Below are 22325 nucleotides of genomic sequence, written 5' to 3' on the forward strand. Positions count from 1 at the left end.
CCTGATAGCGACCTTACCCCTGCAGCCATACATTCCTTCACATTATTTAAAACAAAAACAGCAGCAAGCCATACTAATGACTAAAGATTATGGCTCCATGTCCCTCGTAAAATAATCAAAACTCAGTTGAACTTAATACATTTGAACATCTTTTATTACCAGTCACATTCAATGGTCTACAATGTGACTAAATGATTTGGTTTAATCTGAATGCAAACAGAGTCAGCGGGAGGTCCACTCTGCACAGCGGGTGGACTGGTAGAAGTAATATCAACACGGTTGTGATTACTGGATTGAATCGGTATAGGGGCTGCTCCAATCAGAGCCCAATCACTCTCCTTATTACAGACATACAAGACCAAATCTCAGTGGGTGGAACAGGCTTTATCAGGCTTTAGCATCTTCCCACTGAAATTAAGCGAAATTCATTTGCGGCACCCTGATGCGCCCCAACAACACCACCAGACTCAATTCACATTTTGTAACAATCCAACCCGGGATTAATTAAGCACAAGCCCATTTCAAGCTTGAAAGCATGTCAGAAAAAAAAGCAGAGGTGGTATTGTGCGGTCTGGACCTTAGTGTTAAAGGACTGATTGTAAACTGTAGTTCACACAGTATCAAATGCCTTTTATTTCCAGGAAGGAGTCTTGTTAAGGCAAAACAAAGTAATCGGAGCAGGTATTGCTTCAGTGGATTGGTTTCCTGAATATATTTACACTTGCACGGTCACCAGAGTTAATACCGGGATACGCCCCATGTAGTTGGACTGGTGGCTCAGTGTGTAAGTCAACAGTTCATATTGCATGCTACGGAAACGCTAGAGCAACAGATGTGGCGACGCCTCTTTCCATACACTAACACTTAATACATATCCCATGCCATATGGTTGCCTTGCCACTACTGTTTTGTATCACGTGCAGTCCACATAAACAGCTCTTTATAATGCATTCAGGGGAGGCACAGCATTTTACACACCACAGGAAACAGCTTTCCTCCCTCCATAGTGAACCAAAGCAGTACTTAGGCAAAATAAAAAGGAAAAAGACAATTATCACAAACACAGAAACAGCTAATGCATTCCCCATTCCCTCTTATAAACCGTTAACGTTGCTAGTGCTAAATGCTAAAAAAGAAACATGTGCAAATTGTGCCACACGTGAAATCCCCTGTAGGTATTCATAGATCATTTTCAAACAGTGAATGCAATAGATTGCATTACAGGGACATTAAAATAGTAAATAATGGGTAACCATTAAAGATAAATGTACCCTCACATATAGAGCTGATTTGTACCTGCCCTGAAATGATACAACTACCTCAACAAACTCCCTAATGCAGTGTCCAACCTTGACCGCAGTGCTTAAGAAACAATACAGTGTTCTTAAGACTTGTTACACTAATCCTCAACATCCTTGAGCATTAGGCAAAAAAAAATAGCTTAATTGCACAGCTCTCAATATAGCACTCCCTCCAACTCAACAGTCCTTCCCCACTGCCTCAGAACTTCAACCATCTTTTTGACATTCTTCTTGCAACCGCGCTTCCTTGCTAGGTGTTTAACGTCAATCATATAGTTTGTTCCCCACTGCCCCACTGAAGAAATGACAAAGCGACCATGTCCGGGGCAACCGTGGCTCAGGTGGTAGAGCGGGTCGGCCAATGATCAGAGGGTTGGCGGTTCGATTCCCACCCTGCCACTTGTGTCATGGTTGTTGTGTCCTTGGGCAAGACACTTCACCCACCTTGCCTCGTATGAATGCGTATGACTGCTGTATGTTTGAGGTGGTGGTCGGAGGGGCCGTAGGCGCTGAATGGCAGCCACGCTTCCGTCAGTCTGCCCCAGGGCAGCTGTGGCTACTATCGTAGCTCACCACCACCGGTATGACTGTGTGTGGATGAATGATAGCTGGATACCTGTAAAAGTGCTTTGAGTGCGAGAAAAGCGCTATATAAATCCAATCCATTATTAAAGGAAGGAGAGTAGATAAAATCAACTGGTGTGCCTTTGACAGATCATTGGGCCTGAAAAGTTTGCACTACAACCATATCCCCTACATGTCTCTGTTAAGACAAAAAAATTAAATAAAAAACGCTGTGAAAGATAATCTGCTCCTGCGTTCTGGCTAGCAGGACTAATCTGAAAGACAAACAGAGGAAATTCAGAAAAATTCATGACGGTTCTACAGCACCAACTTGCAGTCTGAAAATGTATTAGTAACAGGCAGCTCACTACAACCCTAACAGCTCCTGTTTCATGGTAGTGTTTTCAATCTTATGTAGAGATGGCCGAAGTCCACAGCTTGCTTCAATGATTCAAAGATATCCTCAGAGGTTGTTTGCCAAAACTAACTAGTTCAAAAAGGTGATGTCATACTCATCCATGTGTAGGTCAAAAATAAGTGTTAAGTAAGAGAGAAACGTCAACAACTTTGTGCACAATAAAAGTGTCTTCTGAGCTTTAAGCTGTTTTCTTTATTTGCATTCCAAAACTAGAAAAACAACTTTGAATTGGAGAAGGCTCACCCATTCCCTTTTAGCTGACAGGCTGTGAGGCCAGAGTACAGATAGGCACCAAACCCTAAGGTATACACACACCACACCACTGCAGCAGCTGATAACTTTAGAGTGGTAAAAATGAACACTTACTCAACTTCCCCCTTGAAGTTAAAGCGCCCCGGGTGAGGCAGTGCTAGACGGATGTGCACCAGGTGCTGCTCAATAATAGACGAAAACAACACTTTCATCCAGATACTGGGAATATCTAAACCCCCAAGATTCGCTTCATCAGTCGTTGGAAAGTCTATGGCACAGTACAGAGCTTGACAGCCACTTTTTTTCAACTCGTATTTGCCATAGGGTTTACAGAAAGCAGTCTTATAAAGATTTTCTCAGAAACTTCCACCCGCACCAAGGCAAACATTGGTAAACCACCAGGAACAATTCAAAGCACCACAAGATTATTTGATGCATTGAAGACAAAACCCAACTTTCTGGGGGTTTTGCATTGGGTTTGGTGTAGGGGAGACCGGGGTAAGTAGGCACACTTTTTACTCTAGTGAGAATTGCTCATCACCTAAACATCTTTTAATAGTCATTCCTACATTAAATTGAAGCTTAATGTGTTGGCTTGAAATGTGAACCCCTCACTTTTTCTGACTTATTGTAATAAAGAAGAAATTTACCATCAAAGGCACTCTAACACATTGTGCCAACCAACCCCATCACGGGGTCGGTTGTCACACACTATGGGGTTGTTTGTCACAATGTTATCTTAATGGGAAAAATCTTAAAAAGAACGCAAGAAAGCAGAACTAAATTTGAAAGTTTAATTTCATTGTCAAGTTGAAAAATAGGCCTACATAACTTTATGCATCTTAACAGAAAATGATCGAGGAATAAACAAAAAGGAAATCCATATTAAGACCAACCTACTGTATGTAACAACATAAAGAACAAAACAAATAGGTCTAACAATAATAGCCTACTCAACTAGGATACACACATTCACTATCTGAGTTACAGTGATGGCAAATGTAGGGTCTGCTCACTCTAAGCAGAGATTGTGTGCCCACTGGTTGCACATATAACACTTCTCCCTTACCTCCCCTGAACGGGTGCTGGAGAACGTTTCCATACAAACCAAACACAAACTATCCTTCTCTGGGGTGTCAGTGAGGATACAGCTTGACATTTTATTTTGTTATTGGGTTCCTTTCCTGGCTGCACCCTTTGACAACCAACCCCCCAAAAAATGTGACAACCAACCCCAACTGGAATTTCTTGCTAGCATCAAGGCCAACAACAATCTGACAACTAATTAGCTTGCTAAAAACAATCTAAAATATAGCTTACCCTTCACACTTTTTTAGGGTAACAAGTGTTTTGTTACAGTGCATACTTCTTCCTGCTCCATTTCGGGCATGTCACATCAATACAGATAATTTTTTTTAAACATAAATTTTGTTTGTTGTATTTTTGTGCTTTTCATTTAGTTTTGTATTGTTTTTGATATGTCTGAAATAAAATAAAACATGAATGAAATGAAATGAAAACAAACCCATTGTATAGAAGAAAAATACTGAGGAGCTAAATATTTTCAATTTGACATGAAAACCTCTCACCTCAAATTCAGCAGTCTAACTCCAATGAAGACTATGTAGGTGACGTCTGATCCCAGTTCTGGATATTTACATACCAAAATTTAACAGACAGCACCTTCTGGTTCCGAGATATAACGATTGTGACAACCTACCCGTGTGACATATTACCCCGTTGTCCCCTACTGTACTCCATAACAATATCAGTGCATTACAGGTCAGGCTACACTAATGGCGCTTTTCCACCGCATGGTATCAGTGCTCCAAAACTCAGTTCTGGCCTGGCTATCCTAGTCACCTTGTTAGATAAAGCATCTGCATACAAACAAGAGGTTTTTCAAATATCAAGCCACTTACCCCCATGTTGATGAATTTCGGATTCCTCAAACCTTCTTTAGTTCATCAGTAACAGACTCTGCTGTGTGCAGTGTAGAAAAACAAGAGTTTGTTTCCAGCAAAAGTTAGCTAAACAAAGATGGTGGCCAGGAGTGACCAAGCACCTACATTTGAGCATCAGCTAAATTCATATGTTTTTATTAGCTTTGTCATGTTATAGCGATAACCTGTGCCCTATAAAAAAAATAGGCTGCACACTAGTTTAAAGAAAGTACATGTGGGTAGAGCATGCTAAACTGCTACCAAAAGTAATTTCAAATCATGTCAGTATGCATACTGCCACCTGTCACTCATCCTGTTAATACAATAACCACTCAGTCCATTTAATATTACATCACATTCAAATGAATTTGCAACTTTGCAGTTAAGGAACTCCAACCCACCAAACGTTTGCTGCATGATCATTCATCCGTGTCCCGTTCAAAATTGCCAAACAGAAAGTGGCAGCTTCCATTGGGCTATAGGCTAGTGGAGGGAACCATTTTGCAAACAGTATATGTTTTTTAAAATAGTATAGAAGCATGAAAATAATCATTATAAATATTTGTTATTGTTTTCAAATGTCATCCAACTTATGATGTAATTTTAAGGAAAGTTTGTGAGTAAAACGAGCGTTAAGGCTCATCAAGGGTAATTTGTGAAGTTTTTTTTTTCTCTATTTCAAAACCTTTGGTTGACAAAAAAAACCTCCGCCTGGATGTGTTGTTGTTGTTTATTTTCTGTAGCTTAAAAATAGTTTTTCCTTTAGAATTGTCACATTAAATTGCTTGTTATTTTCGTTTTACTTACTTTTGTCGATGTCACAGGCCGTTTACTGCCTGAACCTGAAGCCCAGGAGCATTGTATGGTGGTAATTACATACTTTGGCCAGCAGATGGCGATGTCAAATCCACAGGTCGCAACGATGCTTTCACATGCTCCTGGTAAATTCCTAACTCCCAAGGAGGCAACGTAGTTTAATACATTATAATTATAAATGATAATACAGGGCATGGCAATTATTTAACATAAATAATTATGAGGCTATTATTGACACATGCAACAATCATTCATTGTTTTCTCAGTGTAACACAAAAAAATTGCAGGTTTTTGAAAGTGAAGGAATAAGGAAGTGTGGTAGTCCAGAGCTGTAACCTTTAAGACGCAGTAATTGCCACTGTGTTTGTAATAACAGCATTGTAATGTCTGTCTGATGCACTATCTATGGTCTGATGCCCACAATTCTGGATCTATGTATTTAAACATAGTAATATTTCCGACGAACCCTGAATGCAGCACCCAGTACAGTTGCCAGTTTTGTATAGGTTTGTTGTACATTTGTCTGTGGCGGAGAGCTGGAAAGTTCGTCCCGTTTCTATGCAGTTGTTCAACACAGTGGTCAACAACTACCCGGCAGGTAAATGTATTGTTGTTTGGGTTAAAATGTTCACCCGCTTGTTTAATATAGGCTAGTTATATAAGCTGTCATTGGAAATAAGGATGCATCATTGTTTTGCCGTTGTGGGCTTTTTTCAACACATCAAAGTTATTTTAATAGTGTGTGTCTGCATGGACTTACTGTTTAAATAACTACTGAGAATACATTTTGCCTGTGGACATTTTAACCTCTGTTATAGTTTAATATAGCCTACCATGTATGACCAAAAAATAAGTTATGCTATGTTTTTTTCCAGTTGAAAAAGTGACATTATAACTTGTAAGTAGTATTATATTTCTGCAATACTCGAAAAGGGACGTGTGTGGGCCGTTATGTTCATTTATTTAAAGAAAAAACTGTTACAAAAAAGTCAATGTTATCTTTGGCTTATGTTATAGCCTGTGTGTGTGTGTGTGTGTGTGTGTGTGTGTGTGTGTGTGTGTGTGTGTGTGTGTGTGTGTGTGTGTGTGTGTGTGTGTGTGTGTGTGTGTGTGTGTGTGTGTGTGTGCGTGCACTGTTGTTTCTGTTTCCTCTTTTCAGAATATGTCTCATAGGACAACTATAGCGGGTGCTTCAAGCAGCTTCTGGATGACTCTCCTCTATCATCTGGCTGTGCTGTCCTCTCTGTGTTGTCTGGTTTCTGGATACTCGGAGCGAGACAGAGTCAACGACTTGATGTCCCACTATCCCCTTATTGACGGGTAAAGGATGCTTATTGTCTTGCCTACACATTCACATTTCCCTGTGTAAATATTAGCCTAATAATAATTATATATTTTATTTATCGACACCTTTCTAGACACCAAAGGACACTTTACAAAAACATAATAAAAGCAAAACAAATTTAAAAAGTATATTCAAGGTCACTAGTTAAAAGATGCTTTGAGGAAATTTCAGTGTGTGTTAATTCTTGCACCCCCTTTGGACAAAAGCGGATGTGTTTTTACTACACCAGCTGTTGTTCCTGGGTGAGCGTATACCTATGACAAAGGCAGTAAGAAAAACTATATAAAAATAGCATTCTTTGCACTGATGGTCTTCTTTGCAATTTATGATCATCAGAGGAAAAAATTGACTTTCAGAAATATTTAAACGTTCCTCATAGCTACTTTAAAAACATGTTAAAATAGATCAAATCATGGTGGACAGGGTGAAAGTTATGCTGGACATGCTAATTTAAACAGAGATGTGTTTGAAATCAATATTTGAATGAAATCACATTAAAAATTGACACTTGATCCGGTGCCATATTGTCCTTACACCCCTGTCTCTCTCCATGTGTCAGTCATAATGACCTGGCTCTACAGCTGAGGATATACCACAACAACCGACTTAGCCAAGTGAACCTTTACAATGTCAGCAAACTGGCCACCGACATCAACCGACTGCAGGCGGGCCACGTACAGGCACAGGTAATCTACTTGAATCAATCCTTCACTCCAGATATTCTTAAGTGTGGAGTCAGTGATTCTGGAGAATGCTTGTCAAAATTGTGAATATCTCCTTGCGATCCGATACCTTTCCATACTGTGTATGCGCTGAAGAAGAAAAAAACAGTTTTATTACACAGCCTAGGATCTGTAAACGGGCCTGTTGCTAGCTACAGTACCCATTTGTTTACATTACAAAGATTCACTGTTTTTCACAGCGTTCTCCAGAATCATTGACTCCACCTTTAAGTCAGAGAGTGGCCAAGAAGAAGTACACACCACTAACTTTATTGCTGTCAAACTCTTCCATTTTAGACCATGTTGTAAACCTAGAATGACAGTCACCTTAAATGCCTCTCCTGTTCCCTTGTCTATCCCCTCATCCCTTTGTCAGATGTTTGCAGTGTATGTGCTGTGTGGGGCCCAGGGGAAGGATGCAGTCAGGCTGACTCTGGAACAGATAGACGTGGTCAGACGCATGTGCACTGAGTACGAAGACCTACAGCTGGTCACATCTGCCAACGGTATAGTACATGCCCAGATGGGATTGCAGACAGTTTAACACCACAGTGAAGATTAGAAGGATAGATTTTTTTGATATTTCTGGCGCATTAAACACAATTAAGACTTTTATTTTGTGTGTTAGTTTCTACTATGAATGTATAAAAACATGCATCCTGTGAGGAAACGGTAGATTTCAGCCCTGTGAGTCCACGGAATCTTTCGCCTCCGTGAGAATGTTGACTGATTTCCTCACTGCAATCAGGTGTGTGTGCACTGATTGGCTGATTGAACCCAGGTGTGAAGAGATTATATATGCCCTGAGACCCCAGTGCTCTGTGCTGCTCATTGTCTCACCTTAAAAGGTAGTGAGAGGTTGTATCCTAGTGCCCTCTGAGTTTAAGAGAAAATAATTGTTGAAGTGTTTGTCTGTCCGTTCAGCTGCTTGGCAGTGATGGTTTTGTTCTCACTTTAGTTTGGTATTTTAAAGTAGCCTGTGTGGCTTTTTGCTTTCTCCCCCTCCCCTTCTTCGCTTTAGCGATTCAGTGGTCATCCCTCTGGGGATAACTTTTAGAAACCCCTTGGTCCGCACCTGTGTCCAAACCCCCCCCCCCCCCCCTCCCCCCAGTCCTCACAGAACTAAAGTGACCCCCTTCTAACCCCGTTGGAACATGTTCCAACGGGGTTAGAAGAAGTTAAAAAAAAATGTTTTACCCCCTCTTATTTTTAGAAAAAAAAGGAATTTGGTCTGAATGAATATCCAACCCTGCAACAGGTTGAACATATTGACTTGGATACTGTGTGTACTACTGTGTGTGTCTTACATGTTTGTGTGTATGTCATTGCAGAACTCAGTGACTCTCAGATGAGGAAAAAGATCGCCTGTCTCATCAGTATTGAGGGGGGTCACTCCATCGACAGCAGCCTGCCAGCTCTGCGGATGTATTACCAGCTGGGGGTCCGCTCCATGGCCCTCACTCATACCTGCAATACACCATGGTAAATAAGGGCTTTGTTCTGGATGCAATAGTTTACATAAAATGTTACAGGTGATTTATATATTGCAAAAAAGTCAGCATATGTAAATGACTAAACACACAAAATTACTACACAACATAATATCTGACTTGGGGTTGGTACACAAAACAGTATATGTAGGTCCAATACACATGTTTAGATTTTAAATTGTATTTAAAGCAAAACTGTAGCTATAATTGTATTATACAGCATTTTACTGTTTGAGATGTTTTGTATTGTTCCATAATATAAATGTTTTATATGCAACCAGGGCGCCATCGAAAATGGGACCTCAGGCTCAATAGATTATGCTGTCTAAATAAAAGTTAATAATAATAATGCTGTAAATTACTATATTATACAATATAATTTCTTAAATAATTCAAATATAATAATTGTTCTTGACAAAGTTCATTGGACCTGTGTAGAGCTGTGCTCGCGCCACAAGCTTTTGTTGCTACTGGGTTTATTTACTTGGATGTGACGAATAGAAAGGTCATATTTGTTTTAATGTTTCCGTCTATGCAAATTAACTTATATTTGTACTCTCTGAATGTGTCCCAATAGACCCATTCAGATGCCCAACATGAAGCAGTATTTGAATATATTTGACATTTACTGGTAGTGAAGGATACACACAGAATTACTGACTTCCACGATTTGTGAGTGTATGTGACATTTTTTTATGTTTTTTCATTGCAGGGCTGAATCTTCTGCCAAACTTTATGATGTCTATCAAAGACAGAACAACAGCCTGACACACTTTGGGAAGGTATACTTAACTTTCTGTAACATCATTACGTTTTATGTGTTTAAGGTGAATAATGTTATTTAAAATGAGTAAACAATTATTTGAAAAACACTGTTTGCACAATATACAGTACAGTTAAAGAGGGAGTCAGCGATTCTGGATAATGCTTGTTATCAAAATAACTTTTTGTCAAAATCAGGGAATATCTCCTCACGATCCGCTAACTGTCCGTGCTGTGTGCATTGAAAAACAATTGGTGTTAATACAAAGCCTAGCCTCTGTAAACTGGTATGTAAACAAATGGCCCCCTTTAGCTAGCAACATGCCCTTTAACAGGCAGATTATTTAATGATGTGTGTATTATACTGTATATTGTCCAACTAGCATGAGGTAACTCTCTAATAGTAGAAGAAAAACTTTCTCCGTCTCGTCTATTATTGTATAATGACCGACATTGTTTAACAATGAGACACTCCGACAATAGATTGTGCTAAATAAAGAGGACCTTGCCAAAACACACTAAATGTTCCCTGGATAAGCCTCTAGTTTCCTCCAGATTACAGTTGTATCTCTGCTGTAGCTCAAATTGAGCGGGGGCAATGACTTGTATTGTTTATCACAGCACAACAGTTGTACGACGGAATCAACTCATTTGGAAAACAAATACATTGCAATAATGCTTTCCCTGTCCAGTTGTCCCTCTTAACAGTAGCATGTAGGACTTCTCTTAAAAGGTGGAGCTTGTTTTCAAGAATCTCTTTTTGTCAAAAATCAGTGAATCCAATACCTGTCTCTAATGTGTGTGCACTGCAAGGAAATCCACTGTTAATACACAGCCTAGACTCTGTAAACTGGTATGTCAACAAAGGGAATGTAAACAAAGAGGGCCTACCATAGCAATACACATACCAGTTTACAGAGCCCAGGCTGCATATTAGCACTAGATTTTTTTTTTCACCGCAGACATTTTTCTTTTTTTTTAAGATATTCTTTGTGCATTTTTCATGCTTTATTGACATCACATACATTTTTTGACATCATTTTGACAACCAGGAATTCTCCAGAATCACCGACTCCACCTTTTAATTGCAATCTACACGAGTGGGATTAAATCTGTGTGTATTTAACCATCTCATGAATAGACTTCCTTCCTATCAAATGATACGGAGGATGGCATAAATTGCTTTTTGAATGTGTTTTCCAGGCGGTGGTGGAGGAGATGAACAGACTGGGGATGATGGTGGACCTCTCCCACTCTTCTTGGGCCACTGCCTCGGCCGCCATCAAGCTTTCCAAGGCTCCGGTTATATTCAGCCACTCGTCTTCCTACTCCGTTTGTAACCACAGCCGCAACGTGCCCGATTGGTTGCTGCAAGAACTGGTGAGATAAACAACTGCCCAGAGTGATTTATTGTGCTCGCTAAATTGCTTGAATCATATTGTATTTTTAGCGATTATAACATACAACGTGTATTTTTACGTTGTTAGCCTATTTGTGAATCAACATGATTACATATTCATGAACAGATGGCCACAATTTAACAATGTATTTCCTATTGCAGCCCACTAACAGTCATTAGTATTGATTCTAGAGTCGGAAATACGCAGTCTATAAAAACACATATTAACTGGTAGGAGTCACTGATGGGTGATGAGTGTTTTTCCAACAGCGTGTTCGTATTTATAGATAATTAGACATTACAGGAATTGTAAAAGTTGAAGTTCTAAAGCAGGGGTGTCCAAACTTTTTTCACTGAGGGCCACATAGAGAAAAATCTACGAAGGGCCGGGCCACTTTGCAAAAAAATAACACATTTATCAGGACATGTAGCTGCTTTGATGTTTAGTTTCATAGTGTCTTCGTAAATTGTAATCCTTCTTCACGGCAACTCTTTCCTTGCAAACTAAACAGACACATCTGCCCTCTTGTTAAATGCCAGTGACACACCCAGTGTTTTCTGCTTTTGCGTCCAAAGTCCAGCTGGATGAAAATAGTCGCCAGCCGAGATCCTGACCCTCCTCGGGGGAAGATTTTTTAAAGTTTTTAAAGTTAAATGCATGAATCTGGTGCACTTTGAGAGGGAAATTAAGGGGCTAAATCTGAAGAATTTTGTATGAAAAAAATGGAGACACTGTGTAAAATTAATTAGAAGCTATTGGAGAAGGACACATGGATTTTCCATAATAATATTAATTTAAAATGAAATATTATGCAGGGTCCTCTGGGATGGGCTTGGTGCTCTTTTTCTTTTATGGGACATATTTCTCTGTAATATAATGAGTGCATTTAAATTATTTAAAAATTAAAAGGGCCATATTACATTATATTTTTAAAATGTGCCTCGGGCCAATCAATCAGTTTTGAGACCCCAGCACTAGTGGGATAACTACGAAATGCACAAAAAAAAAAAAAATTTCAAAGGGCCATATTACATTATATTTTTAAAATCGGCCGCGGGCCAATGGGCCGTAGTTTGGACACCCCTGTTGTTCTAAAGTGTACGTCCCATGGCTCTATTCAATTGATACTATATGTATATCTCAATTATGTTTTTTATTTTCTTAGTAGGGTTGATGATCAAATATGTAAACCTTCGTGTACTATTTAAGCTGACTTCCGACACTAACAAAATTTATTTTTACCGTGTAGTTTTCCTCTCATGAGCCAATAAAATGTGTTCTGCTAGGATACTCTTGCTATATTATGAAAATGTTAAATATAAATGTTTTTGTAATTAGCGTTCAATTAGAAACATCCTTTGTGCATGTGCTAGCCGCCTGATTTTTTTTTTAACTTTCAGGGTAACATGGTTTTAAACCTGATCTTTACCACATCTTCCACTGTCTGAAATGTATCAAATAGCATGTTTTTCGCTGTTCACCCTTCTGTCTCTTTTTTTGTTTGTTTGTTGTGTTTCAGAAAAAGAAGAGAGGGTTGATCATGGTCAATCTCAACAGCCAGTTCATCTCCTGCAGGAGTGAAGCTAACATCTCTCATGTGGCTGGTGAGTATTCCATGTTGAGTCAAGGATTAAATCTGTAGTTCTTATCATCGCAAATTGATGTATTATTCCGTGTTTTTTACAGACCATTTTGATCACATTAAGAAGGTGGTCGGAGCTGAGATGATAGGAATCGGAGGGGACTATGAAGGCGCTGTGGGGTAAGAGATACTCTGTTGCAAACATTACGCAAAGAACACGTCATACTAATAAGTAAAGGGCGTTGGACATACTGTTTCCAAATATATTGTACTGTGGTTGCTTAAGTGCTTCTGGTTTGCTATAATTAGGATGAGTGGGAAAATTCAGAGACCCAAATTGGATTTAGCTTTTGTTAGCAATTTGACCGTCTAAGCTGTAAACAGGCGGAATACTTTTAATACTTTTAACAGACATTTAGAGATAGCTACTGCAGTAGTTTTAATGCAGCATACTTGGCGTTGGCTCTTGACAATCAAATTATTTCCGTTTTGATAATCAAAATGTGTTTTTCTCTGATAAAACAGCTTTCCTCAGGGGTTAGAGGATGTGTCAAAGTATCCCGCCCTGATCCAGGAGCTCCTGAGAAGGAACTGGACGGAGGTGGAACTGGCTGACATTCTGCGGAGGAATTTCCTGCGAGTGTTTGAGGAGGTTGAGCGGGTGAGCGAGAAGATTTCTATATTTTGACAAAAGTAATGTTGTCTTAGACTTACCCGAAGGAATGGTTTGGCTAAAATGAAGGATACAAGGCTTTATGTTATATACAATTTATTCAGTAGCCCTATGTATTATTGCATTAATATGTATCACATATTTCACTCTCTATTGCATTTCTTGAAAGTGGCTCAGAGGAACTTTCAGTTTGTGTTTACTCTAGTGGCCCCTTTGGACAAAAGCCGTAGTGTTTTTATCACGCCAGCTGTTGTTCCTGGGTGAGTGTATACCCATGACGAAGGCACTAAGAAAAAAACTTATAAAAATGGCGTTCCTTGCACTTATGGTCTCATTGGTTGTTACATGTAATTTACGATCATCAGGGGAAAAATTAGACAAGGTTCCTCGAAGCTACTTTATTAAGAAAATGAAAGACATTTTCTATACTCCTAACACAAATGGACACTTACCAGCTCAATTCATGATGGAGTATAACATATGTGTTGCCTTCAATACATCTTACCTCCATCCATTTTTTTCCCCTTCAGGTCCGTGATGGGTTGAGTTCTCAGAAGCCCAGTGAGGTGCAGATCCCCCTGGAAGAGGTGCAGAACCAATGCAGGCTGGTGCTCAGGAGACCAGACCCCTCAGGCCGCAGCCCCTCCAACACAGCCCAGCATACACCCAAAGGCCTGATCATACTGGCTGTACTCCTGATGATCTCCAATATACTGATTATTGAATGAATATTAAAAAAACTAACTTAAGCTGCACCACATGTTTAAATGTAATGAGATGTGTGGGTTATCCCGGGACTCCACAAGTCAGTAAAGATAAGGGAAGATTAATCCCTTTCTTACCAAAAATACAAGCATTCAATGTGTAGCCCAATTTCGGAGGTAATTGGAATGACAACCTTTTGTATATAGAATACAGTATGCTTTACATATAAATTAAAATGATAAACATTAGTTCCTTGAAAGGAATATTGCTGTACATTTAGGAATGTATTAACCCTCCTGTTATGTTCCGGGTCAAATTGACCCGTTTCAAAGTTTGAATTCAGTATGAAACTTCTTCTGCTTGCCTTAATTAGTGTAATCAACATATAATATGAAAATAGTTCATCTCACACATTTGCAACCACCCCCTGCATGTTTATATCACATAGATACTGTTCGGGTCAATTTGACCCGGCAGTAAAACTGGAGGTAAATGGGTGTCAGAAATGTAAGACTATTTCTTTCTTTACAACTGTAAGACATATTTCACCCAAATCTCACACACCCACACACACACAAACACACACACACAGTTGCAAGTGTTATGACTTTTGACGGGAACCATTTATGTTCCCTTGGGAAAACTCCACCCACATTCAGTGGACACTCAACAGGGGAGGGGCAAAACATATAAAATATTCGCTGCATGGGAGTCCTACCAACATTACACTCTGTCAGGCAGACCTTTACAAAATGAGAAGCAGAAGCAAAAGGATGACAGTCCAGGAGGCTCTGGAAGTCATCATTGATCATGCTAGTGAAATAGAGGAGGATGTATCTTGAGCTAAATTCTGATTCTAATGATTCTGATTTTGAACCAGATGAGGGAATTGCTATTCCTATTCCTCCAAGCAAGACATTCATGTCAAAAAATGGTGAAATTCATCCCCAAATATGCGTCAGGAAAACCTGTCTGCAGAAAACATACAGGTGAAACTCGTATAATTAGAATATCATGGAAAATGAATTAGAATTGAGGCAAGAAGTACTGAGTACACATGCATGATTATACTTTATAGAGGGCTGATATTTATGTATTAAAAATCCCTTTTTTTATTGATTTCATGTAATATTCAAATGTTCTGAGATTTTAAATTTGGGGTTTTCATAAACTGTGTAAACCATAATAATCTAAATTATAACAAATAAAGGCTTTGAATATCTCACCTTTCATGTAATGGGTCTATATACTATATTAGTTTCACCTTTTGAGTCAAATTACTGAAATAAATTAACTTTTGCACGATATTAAAATTTTGTGCAAAAGGTGTGTTTTTGGGGAAAAGTGGAAGGAGCTGGACAAAACACATTTAGATGCGTATTTGGGGCTCCTCCTCCTGGCTGGGGTCGAAGGATGAATCGACAGCCAGTATGTGGGATGCAGAGACAGGCAGGGCTATATTTCAAGCCACAATGTCTCTGGAGACTTTTCACATTTTCTCCAGTGTTTCAAAAGTAATAAAGTGGTGAAACATTACAAAAAAAGTTTGAACATGTATTTTTTTAATGAAAAACGAGTGAATTATCCTTATTGAACCATTACCTGTTAGGTAAGGAACACTAAATTGCACTAAATATTGATAGAATAGTTAGTAATGGAGTTGGTAATGACATGTTCACACTGCTTGTTAGGAATTCTTTTGGTTTAGGACATCTTTTGGAGATTTAAACATGTCCCGGGTCAAATTTACCCGGAACACCATTGCTGTTCCTGACAAATGAACATAACAGGAGGGTTAAATACATATTTACATTGCTGCTGAATCTGTTGTAACATGAAGGAGAACTATGGCACTGATAAATAAAACTGAGTTGGCACTTTAAGTTGTTTGTGGAGGTTTTTTTTTTCTTTAAACTATTTTCGACCAGTGATCATTTGGTGAGGTCACACCACGGACAGGGTAGTGAAGTTAAACAGTTCAGTTAGGGTTCAAATATAATAATAATAATAATAATACATTTTATTTATATAGCGCTTTTCTCTCACTCAGAGCGCTTTAAATATAAATACAATTTATATTGTAATTTAAATATACAGTATGTAAATTATAATGTTGCATTATTATATTCAATTATGAATCACACAGTTTATTGCTAAACTTTACGAGAATGTTATAATGTACTTTGACACAATAGTGCACAGAGAGCAATTTATAAACGTATAAAGTGTATATTTGAAGGATAAATTGCGCCAAAATGTTTATTAAATAAAAAATATTTGGATTGTTATCGAGTGACGGTAGGATAATCAACTCAAACCTGAGCTTGAAAAGAACAAGGAAAGGAACATTCTTGGCATTGTGTGATTAGTTTAATAACTGCACACATGTGCATGGTCATGGTTTGTCCCGTACATATAAAAACAATCTTGGCTTTTACAGATCTTTAAGTCTTCATACAAATAAGCAGTTGTTCTCTACACTGTATGCTGGCGTGAAATACCGATTTTTTTAGAAAAAGACATGGAAAGATATACACAAAAGGGTGTTAAAAATCTAAACAACTTGAAGGTTTAATCCTTTAGATTTCAGTCTTGGTTGACTTGACGTCGCCCATGGCTTACGTGCAGCAAACACTCTTATGAGATAATTTTTCAGGAATACTGAATAGCAACTGGTGTCCATGTTTACAGTGAAACGAAACAATCTCACGTTGTAGCTTTGCGTTCTTAGACAATTTAATCTAGGGTGGGATGAAATGGAGGACCCTGCCTCGTATGATGGATACCACTATATTGAAATGTATTAACAGAATATAAATAAATTGAATGGGTTATGCAAAAAAAAAAATGCTTGACATAAATTCTTTCAAAAATGGATGTAGATTTTTATGAACATCTTAAGGAATATAACTTCAAATTAAGCCCCGTTTTTGTGTGCGGATAAACTTTTCAGGTCTGCGGCAAATTCAGAATACAAATGTTACATGAAAATAGTCATTCATAATCACTTTTCTTATCAGCAATACAAAATCCATCCATCCATCCAAAAAAGTCATAAATTATAACTCTATAAAAAAAACTTGCTCTCTGATCTCTGGCTCCTACATTTACAAACTGGATACTGTGCCACGTGAACAGCACAAGCAACACCAAGCACTTCCACACACCTACAAAAACATTTGCCTTTACCTCAGCGGGGAAATGTTGAAGAAATAAATAAATAAATAGAAATGTGCTTCCAAAAATCATCAGTGTTTTAGAATTATAACAAAAAAAATCTGGCATAGCATTAAAAAAAGGAAAAAAAAGTGTTCTACGAAGGATTGTTTTTGTCTGCCATATTATCAAATATAAATGTATTATCACATATGAAGAGGTATTCATGACCTATAAATAAGAAAATACTGATCTAAAGTTTGTGTTTGATAGTTTGACCCATATTGTTGATTTGCTAAGGACAAAAAAACACACATTTTCCTTTGTAAAAATAAATGGCAGAGTCGTCGGCGTACAGGCAGATATGTACAATAATGTGTCCCAAAATTGTACAAGAATAGAATATCCCTCTTTTGTATTCAAAAGTCCATACACTCAAAATGAATGCATTTACTGTGTGGCACCAGGGTGCGTGCTGCCTGTGGTCTATAGGTGGAATGTATTGTTTTGATGCCGATGCTCCTTTGTATGTTTTAATATTCGGTCATGAGTATATGGTGATGACCTCACGACCGCCACCTCGAACCAGCAACACTCTCTCCAGGCCTTCTGTCAGCACCTCCAGAAACTCCATATCTGAGTGACAGGTTAAAGAAGTACAACCTAACCTACCAAACATTATATTATATGTTCACTTTTAAATTATGCAAGATCCCTTTTGATTTTTGATTATATTAGAGATAAGATAGAACTTTACTCATCCCGAAGGAAATTATTTTTGCTATGTAATTTCAAAATGAAAGAAAAAAAATAATACAAAATAAGTGAAATATAAAAGTGTTATAAGAAGTACAAAGTGTAAAGTTAGTAAGATTAGCCTGTGATGGTGATGGTGACGAGTCATATTGCACATTTGAAGTTCAAGTATTACACATGACAATAACCATAATATCTTTTTCAAATTTAAACATGATACTAAGGTTAAAAGTACTAATTGCACATTGCACTAAAGGATACAGTTCTCATCTCCCTCGTTGTTCCGCGGCGGCCCGGGCATGTTGAGCAGAACCAGTCGAGCATCATGAGACCTGTTGACTATGACCTCGTTCAGCTTCACCGCCGTGTGCATCCGCCGCACGTTGGACTGGTCCCTGGGAGAGGGAACAGACACACAGCAGAATGGATTTGTGTTCATAAGGAACTGTTAAGTACTATAGTATTTCAAAGCCTGCTCTTAAGGCCAAGAACAGATCAACATTTGAACTTATAGATATTATCCTGAAACCCTGCCAGTTACATTAATACACCTATTTGTTGGATTATCATTTTTAGAAATGTTTCAATAAATACAAGACATATTAGAGTCCAACATTTTTGCAGAACATATTTCGGATCAGCCTTTTTTTCATTGTATAAATACAAAAATGCAGGTCTATAAAGAAAATGCATTTATTGTTGGCATATTTTAGAACAAAATGTATCATAAATCAGCCTACTACAGTGTATCTCCTTACTGTGTCAAAAAGAGATTCAACTAGATAAGGTTAAAAAAAAAACATAAAACATTCAGCGCTCTACTCACGGTTTGAGGCTCATGAGTTCTCTGAAGTTCTCCGGAGCGTTCTTCCTGTTCCTCCTCTCGGCTTCACACTTCTCTTTGGTCCACGTCATCTGGATCTTCTCTGGAGGAATCTCTATCACCTCCTCCTCCTCATCAGAGTACAGACTCCCCATACGCACCAGAGAGTGTCTGTCCTTCACCAGCTGGGCCTACAATCACCATGGAAATAGTACTATTACACTATTACTCATAGTAGTTGAGCAAGTCCCCAAATGCCCCAAGTCCCAAATTGGACCACTACAGACAACCAGTTGTGCCTATTAAATACATTAAATCAGACATTTCAGTGATACATCATGCATGCCACGTCATACTTTTATATACAGTCGTTGATTATTCCATATGTTTAAAAACAAACTGTAATATCAATTTAAAAGGTGCTAATTTTTCTTCTTGTAATCATAAATGACGTGTAACAGCAAACGAGACCATCAGTGCAAAGAATTCTATTTTTATATTGTTTTTCTTAATGCCTTTGTGATGGGTTCGCTCACCCAGGAACTTTGTAGCTTCGTAAAAACACTACAGCTTTTGTCCAAATGAATATGGGCCGCCAGAATAAACACACACTGAAAGCTCCTCGTAGCCACTTAAGGCGACATTCCCAACTTGGAACAGACAACAAGTAGTAAAGATTCAAAACATTTAAACAATCAAAATTATTTCAGTGATGCATCATGCATGCCATGTCATTTTTTTTAAATGGTTATTCTGTATGTTTTTTTTCATCTGTAATATACATTTAAGTAATAGACATACCTCTCTTTCTCTTTCTGCACTGGACAGTCTCATTTGCCTCAACATCTGGGACCGCTGCTCCATCATTAACGTCCGCTCGTAGGTGTAGGCTGAGATGTCACTGTCATGCTGGAGTAACATTTGGAAAAACAACATGTTAGTGGTTAATCCAACTGATGGTTGAACACGGATGGTGACCAAGACAGTAAACAAGTTCTTTTTTTTCTTTTCGTGTTAACAAGGTCTATATAAACAGTGTATGGCACCTTGAAGTAAACAACCAGAGTGTTTTGTTAAAGTACAATTAACATACATCTGGTTTCACTTGTTACTTCCATCCCTGGAACTTATCTGAGCTAGCTCTAGCCATAAAAACACTGTACTAGACACACATTAGTGCTTTTATTTTTTTTTACTTTAACTTCAACTTTTATTTCTACAAGTAATATCACTGAGACGCGGGTTCTCCTTCGCAAGACAGAATTTCCATGTGTTCCAAATCACTAACTTTGTTGTTTTTACTATAGACTACTTCATACTAAAGCATGACGGTTCCCATACTGCAAAATACAATTGGATGTATTAGGGCATCCTGGTATTTTTTGGCATACTGCATTTCATATGCATGTATTGGTACATCCTAAATATTTTTCTGGCATACTAAATATTATGGCAGTATGAGGATTGGAACACAGGGATTGTTTAAAAGTCCTTCTCACCATCTCCACCACCTCCACCTCAGCCTCTATCCTCAGCTGGTAGAGGAACGTGGCCAGATCCTTCTTCATCTGGATGCTGTTGTCATCCATCTGGGCCACGGTGAAGATACGCATCTTGCATTTCCTCCAAACCTAAAAAATGAAAACAAATATGTATAACCAAGTGGACTCGCACAATATTGAACAGTTGTGAATACAATTAGTTACAGAAAACCACCTTCAAAATAGTAGATAAAAAGGAACCTTCTTCTAAAGGAATGAACACAATCTGAAGTAACAAAATATACTCAATGAGAGCATTAGTGTTTGAAGGATTGCATTTCAAAGTGTGTTGTTTTTATTGTAATGCATACTATTTTGAACACATCTTATTTTATAATGATCAGGGTGGCGTTTTATTGCGCGTGTTTAGTTGATCAGAAATAACATTCAAAAACTGCACCCAAACATTCTCACCACGCTGCATTCATTCTAGAAATGGTTTTACTGCATGATTTACCATATTAAAGTAGCTCATTGTAATAAAACTCATCTCACTTTAGAGCAGGAAAGGCAGCAGCATTAGCATCCCGCCATCGTGGACGATCCACCACACGTCTATGTTCCCATCTGTGAAGCGCTCATGGTTGCTCGGGTAGAAGGAAACGTTTTTGGGCACCATCAGGGCCAACTGGGCAGCTGTGGTGCAACGGACTGTGTCTGAGTACAGATGAAAACATGGAGGCAAAGGATATTAACTGTACTGTTTCAATTAATACTGTTGAAAAGTTAAACATTAACAACATTTTAATGATATACAAGCCAGTTGGAAACATAACACAGAACGTATTTGAAAATCAATATACTTTTATTCACATTTGTATTCCAAGCCAACTGTGGACGCAACTACCATTTTTGCCATCTGTTTAGTACATGAGCATTTAAGCGTGAAAGCTACATAGTAACGCCTGCAAACAGAATGCAATTATAGTTAATATCAGGGGGGCAGAAATGTAAAAGTGGTGCCACACTGCAAATGGTGTGTGGGCCTTTTGAAGGTGGAGATTCTGAAGAATGCTTGTTGTCCAATTCACTCTTTGTCAAAATCAGTGAATATCTCCTCACAATCTGCTACCTGTCCATACTGTTTGTGCTTGGAAAATCTGGTGTAAATACACAGCCTAGGTTCTGTAAACGGTATGTACACAAAGGGTAGGTAATCTAATACCATAGCTATCAGCATGCCCATTTACAGAGTCTAGGGTGCATATTAACACTGGATTTTGTTCAGCACGCACACAGTACGGACAGGTAGCAGATCATGAGGAGATATTCACAGATTTGGACAAACAGTGATTTTGACAACAAGCGTTCTCCAGAATGGCTGACTCCACCTTTAAAGCTTAGTGGATAACATCATTGTACATAAAAAAAATGTAAAAATAAAAAAAATCATTAGAAATATGGTAAAATTCTTACTGATAAAAGTCTTCCATGCGCGGGGGTCCTCACTCTGCCTCCAGCCATAGGGCCAGCCCATCACCACTGTGTTGTGCTTCATGCCCCCCAGACCACAGGACTGGATCAGGTGCACCACGCCCTCACGCACCTTGGCTGCCACCACCACCTGACAGAAACCCTTCACTCGCTCTATCTCCATCATATTCTTGATGGCCTGCCAGGAAATAAATGTGGTAAAAAGGAACTTTAGCCCATGATCACTATAAGCAGTAAGCACACAGCATATTTTTTAACAGATATAACAGTATGTATGCATAAAATGCCAGCAAATAAAATAGTCTACAATAATGTATTGTAGTGGCTGCCTTAAATTTACATCATAAAGAGTTGCACAGCAAACAGTTGATAATAAATGCATAGATTAACTTGTTCAAATAATTACCAGCACCATCTCTGTATCTATGTATCTATGTACGTATATATCTATCTATCTATCTATCTATCTATCTATCTATCTATCTATCTATCTATCTATCTATCTATCTATCTATCTATCTATCTATCTATCTATCTATCTATCTATCTATCTATCTATCTATCTATCTATCTATCTATCTATCTATCTATCTATCTATCTATCTATCTATCTATCTATCTATCTATCTATCTATCTATCTA

At 38.3% G+C, this 22325-nt stretch overlaps 2 protein-coding genes across 2 annotated transcripts in view; one reads left to right on the forward strand and one right to left on the reverse strand.

Annotated features, from left to right (window-relative positions):
* The first annotated feature begins 5794 nt into the window (after positions 1 to 5794).
* dpep2 (dipeptidase 2) lies at positions 5795 to 15321 on the forward strand. The gene is made up of 11 exons (XM_080033150.1): positions 5795 to 5892; positions 6454 to 6614; positions 7199 to 7325; positions 7738 to 7867; positions 8693 to 8843; positions 9564 to 9633; positions 10817 to 10993; positions 12533 to 12617; positions 12700 to 12775; positions 13121 to 13256; positions 13799 to 15321. The coding sequence occupies exons 2-11, from the start codon at positions 6457 to 6459 to the stop codon at positions 13994 to 13996; spliced, it is 1308 nt and encodes a 435-aa protein (XP_079889276.1). The 5' UTR covers positions 5795 to 5892; positions 6454 to 6456; the 3' UTR covers positions 13997 to 15321.
* A 1011-nt stretch (positions 15322 to 16332) lies between these two features.
* The window catches only part of slc12a4 (solute carrier family 12 member 4), a 44384-nt gene continuing 38391 nt past the window's right edge, over positions 16333 to 22325 (reverse strand). Inside the window, 8 exon segments of the mRNA XM_080026157.1 lie at positions 16333 to 17765; positions 18147 to 18280; positions 18712 to 18899; positions 19510 to 19617; positions 20208 to 20339; positions 20745 to 20748; positions 20750 to 20906; positions 21666 to 21861. Of these exon segments, the coding sequence (XP_079882283.1) occupies positions 17674 to 17765; positions 18147 to 18280; positions 18712 to 18899; positions 19510 to 19617; positions 20208 to 20339; positions 20745 to 20748; positions 20750 to 20906; positions 21666 to 21861 (1011 nt within the window). The 3' untranslated portion in view covers positions 16333 to 17673.

Source organism: Ammodytes marinus (genome assembly GCF_949987685.1).
Source record: "Ammodytes marinus genome assembly, chromosome: 1".
NCBI classification, from domain to species: domain Eukaryota; kingdom Metazoa; phylum Chordata; class Actinopteri; order Uranoscopiformes; family Ammodytidae; genus Ammodytes; species Ammodytes marinus.

What these genes read in the sequence shown, in the direction of transcription:
- dpep2 (XM_080033150.1), top strand. Translation starts at nt 6,457, where the DNA reads ATGTCTCATAGGACAACTATAGCGGGTGCTTCAAGCAGCTTCTGGATG. An exon ending in CGGGCCACGTACAGGCACAG is followed by an intron (nt 7,326 to 7,737) that starts GTAATCTACTTG and finishes TCCCTTTGTCAG; the next exon opens with ATGTTTGCAGTGTATGTGCT. An exon ending in TGTTTGAGGAGGTTGAGCGG is followed by an intron (nt 13,257 to 13,798) that starts GTGAGCGAGAAG and finishes TTTCCCCTTCAG; the next exon opens with GTCCGTGATGGGTTGAGTTC.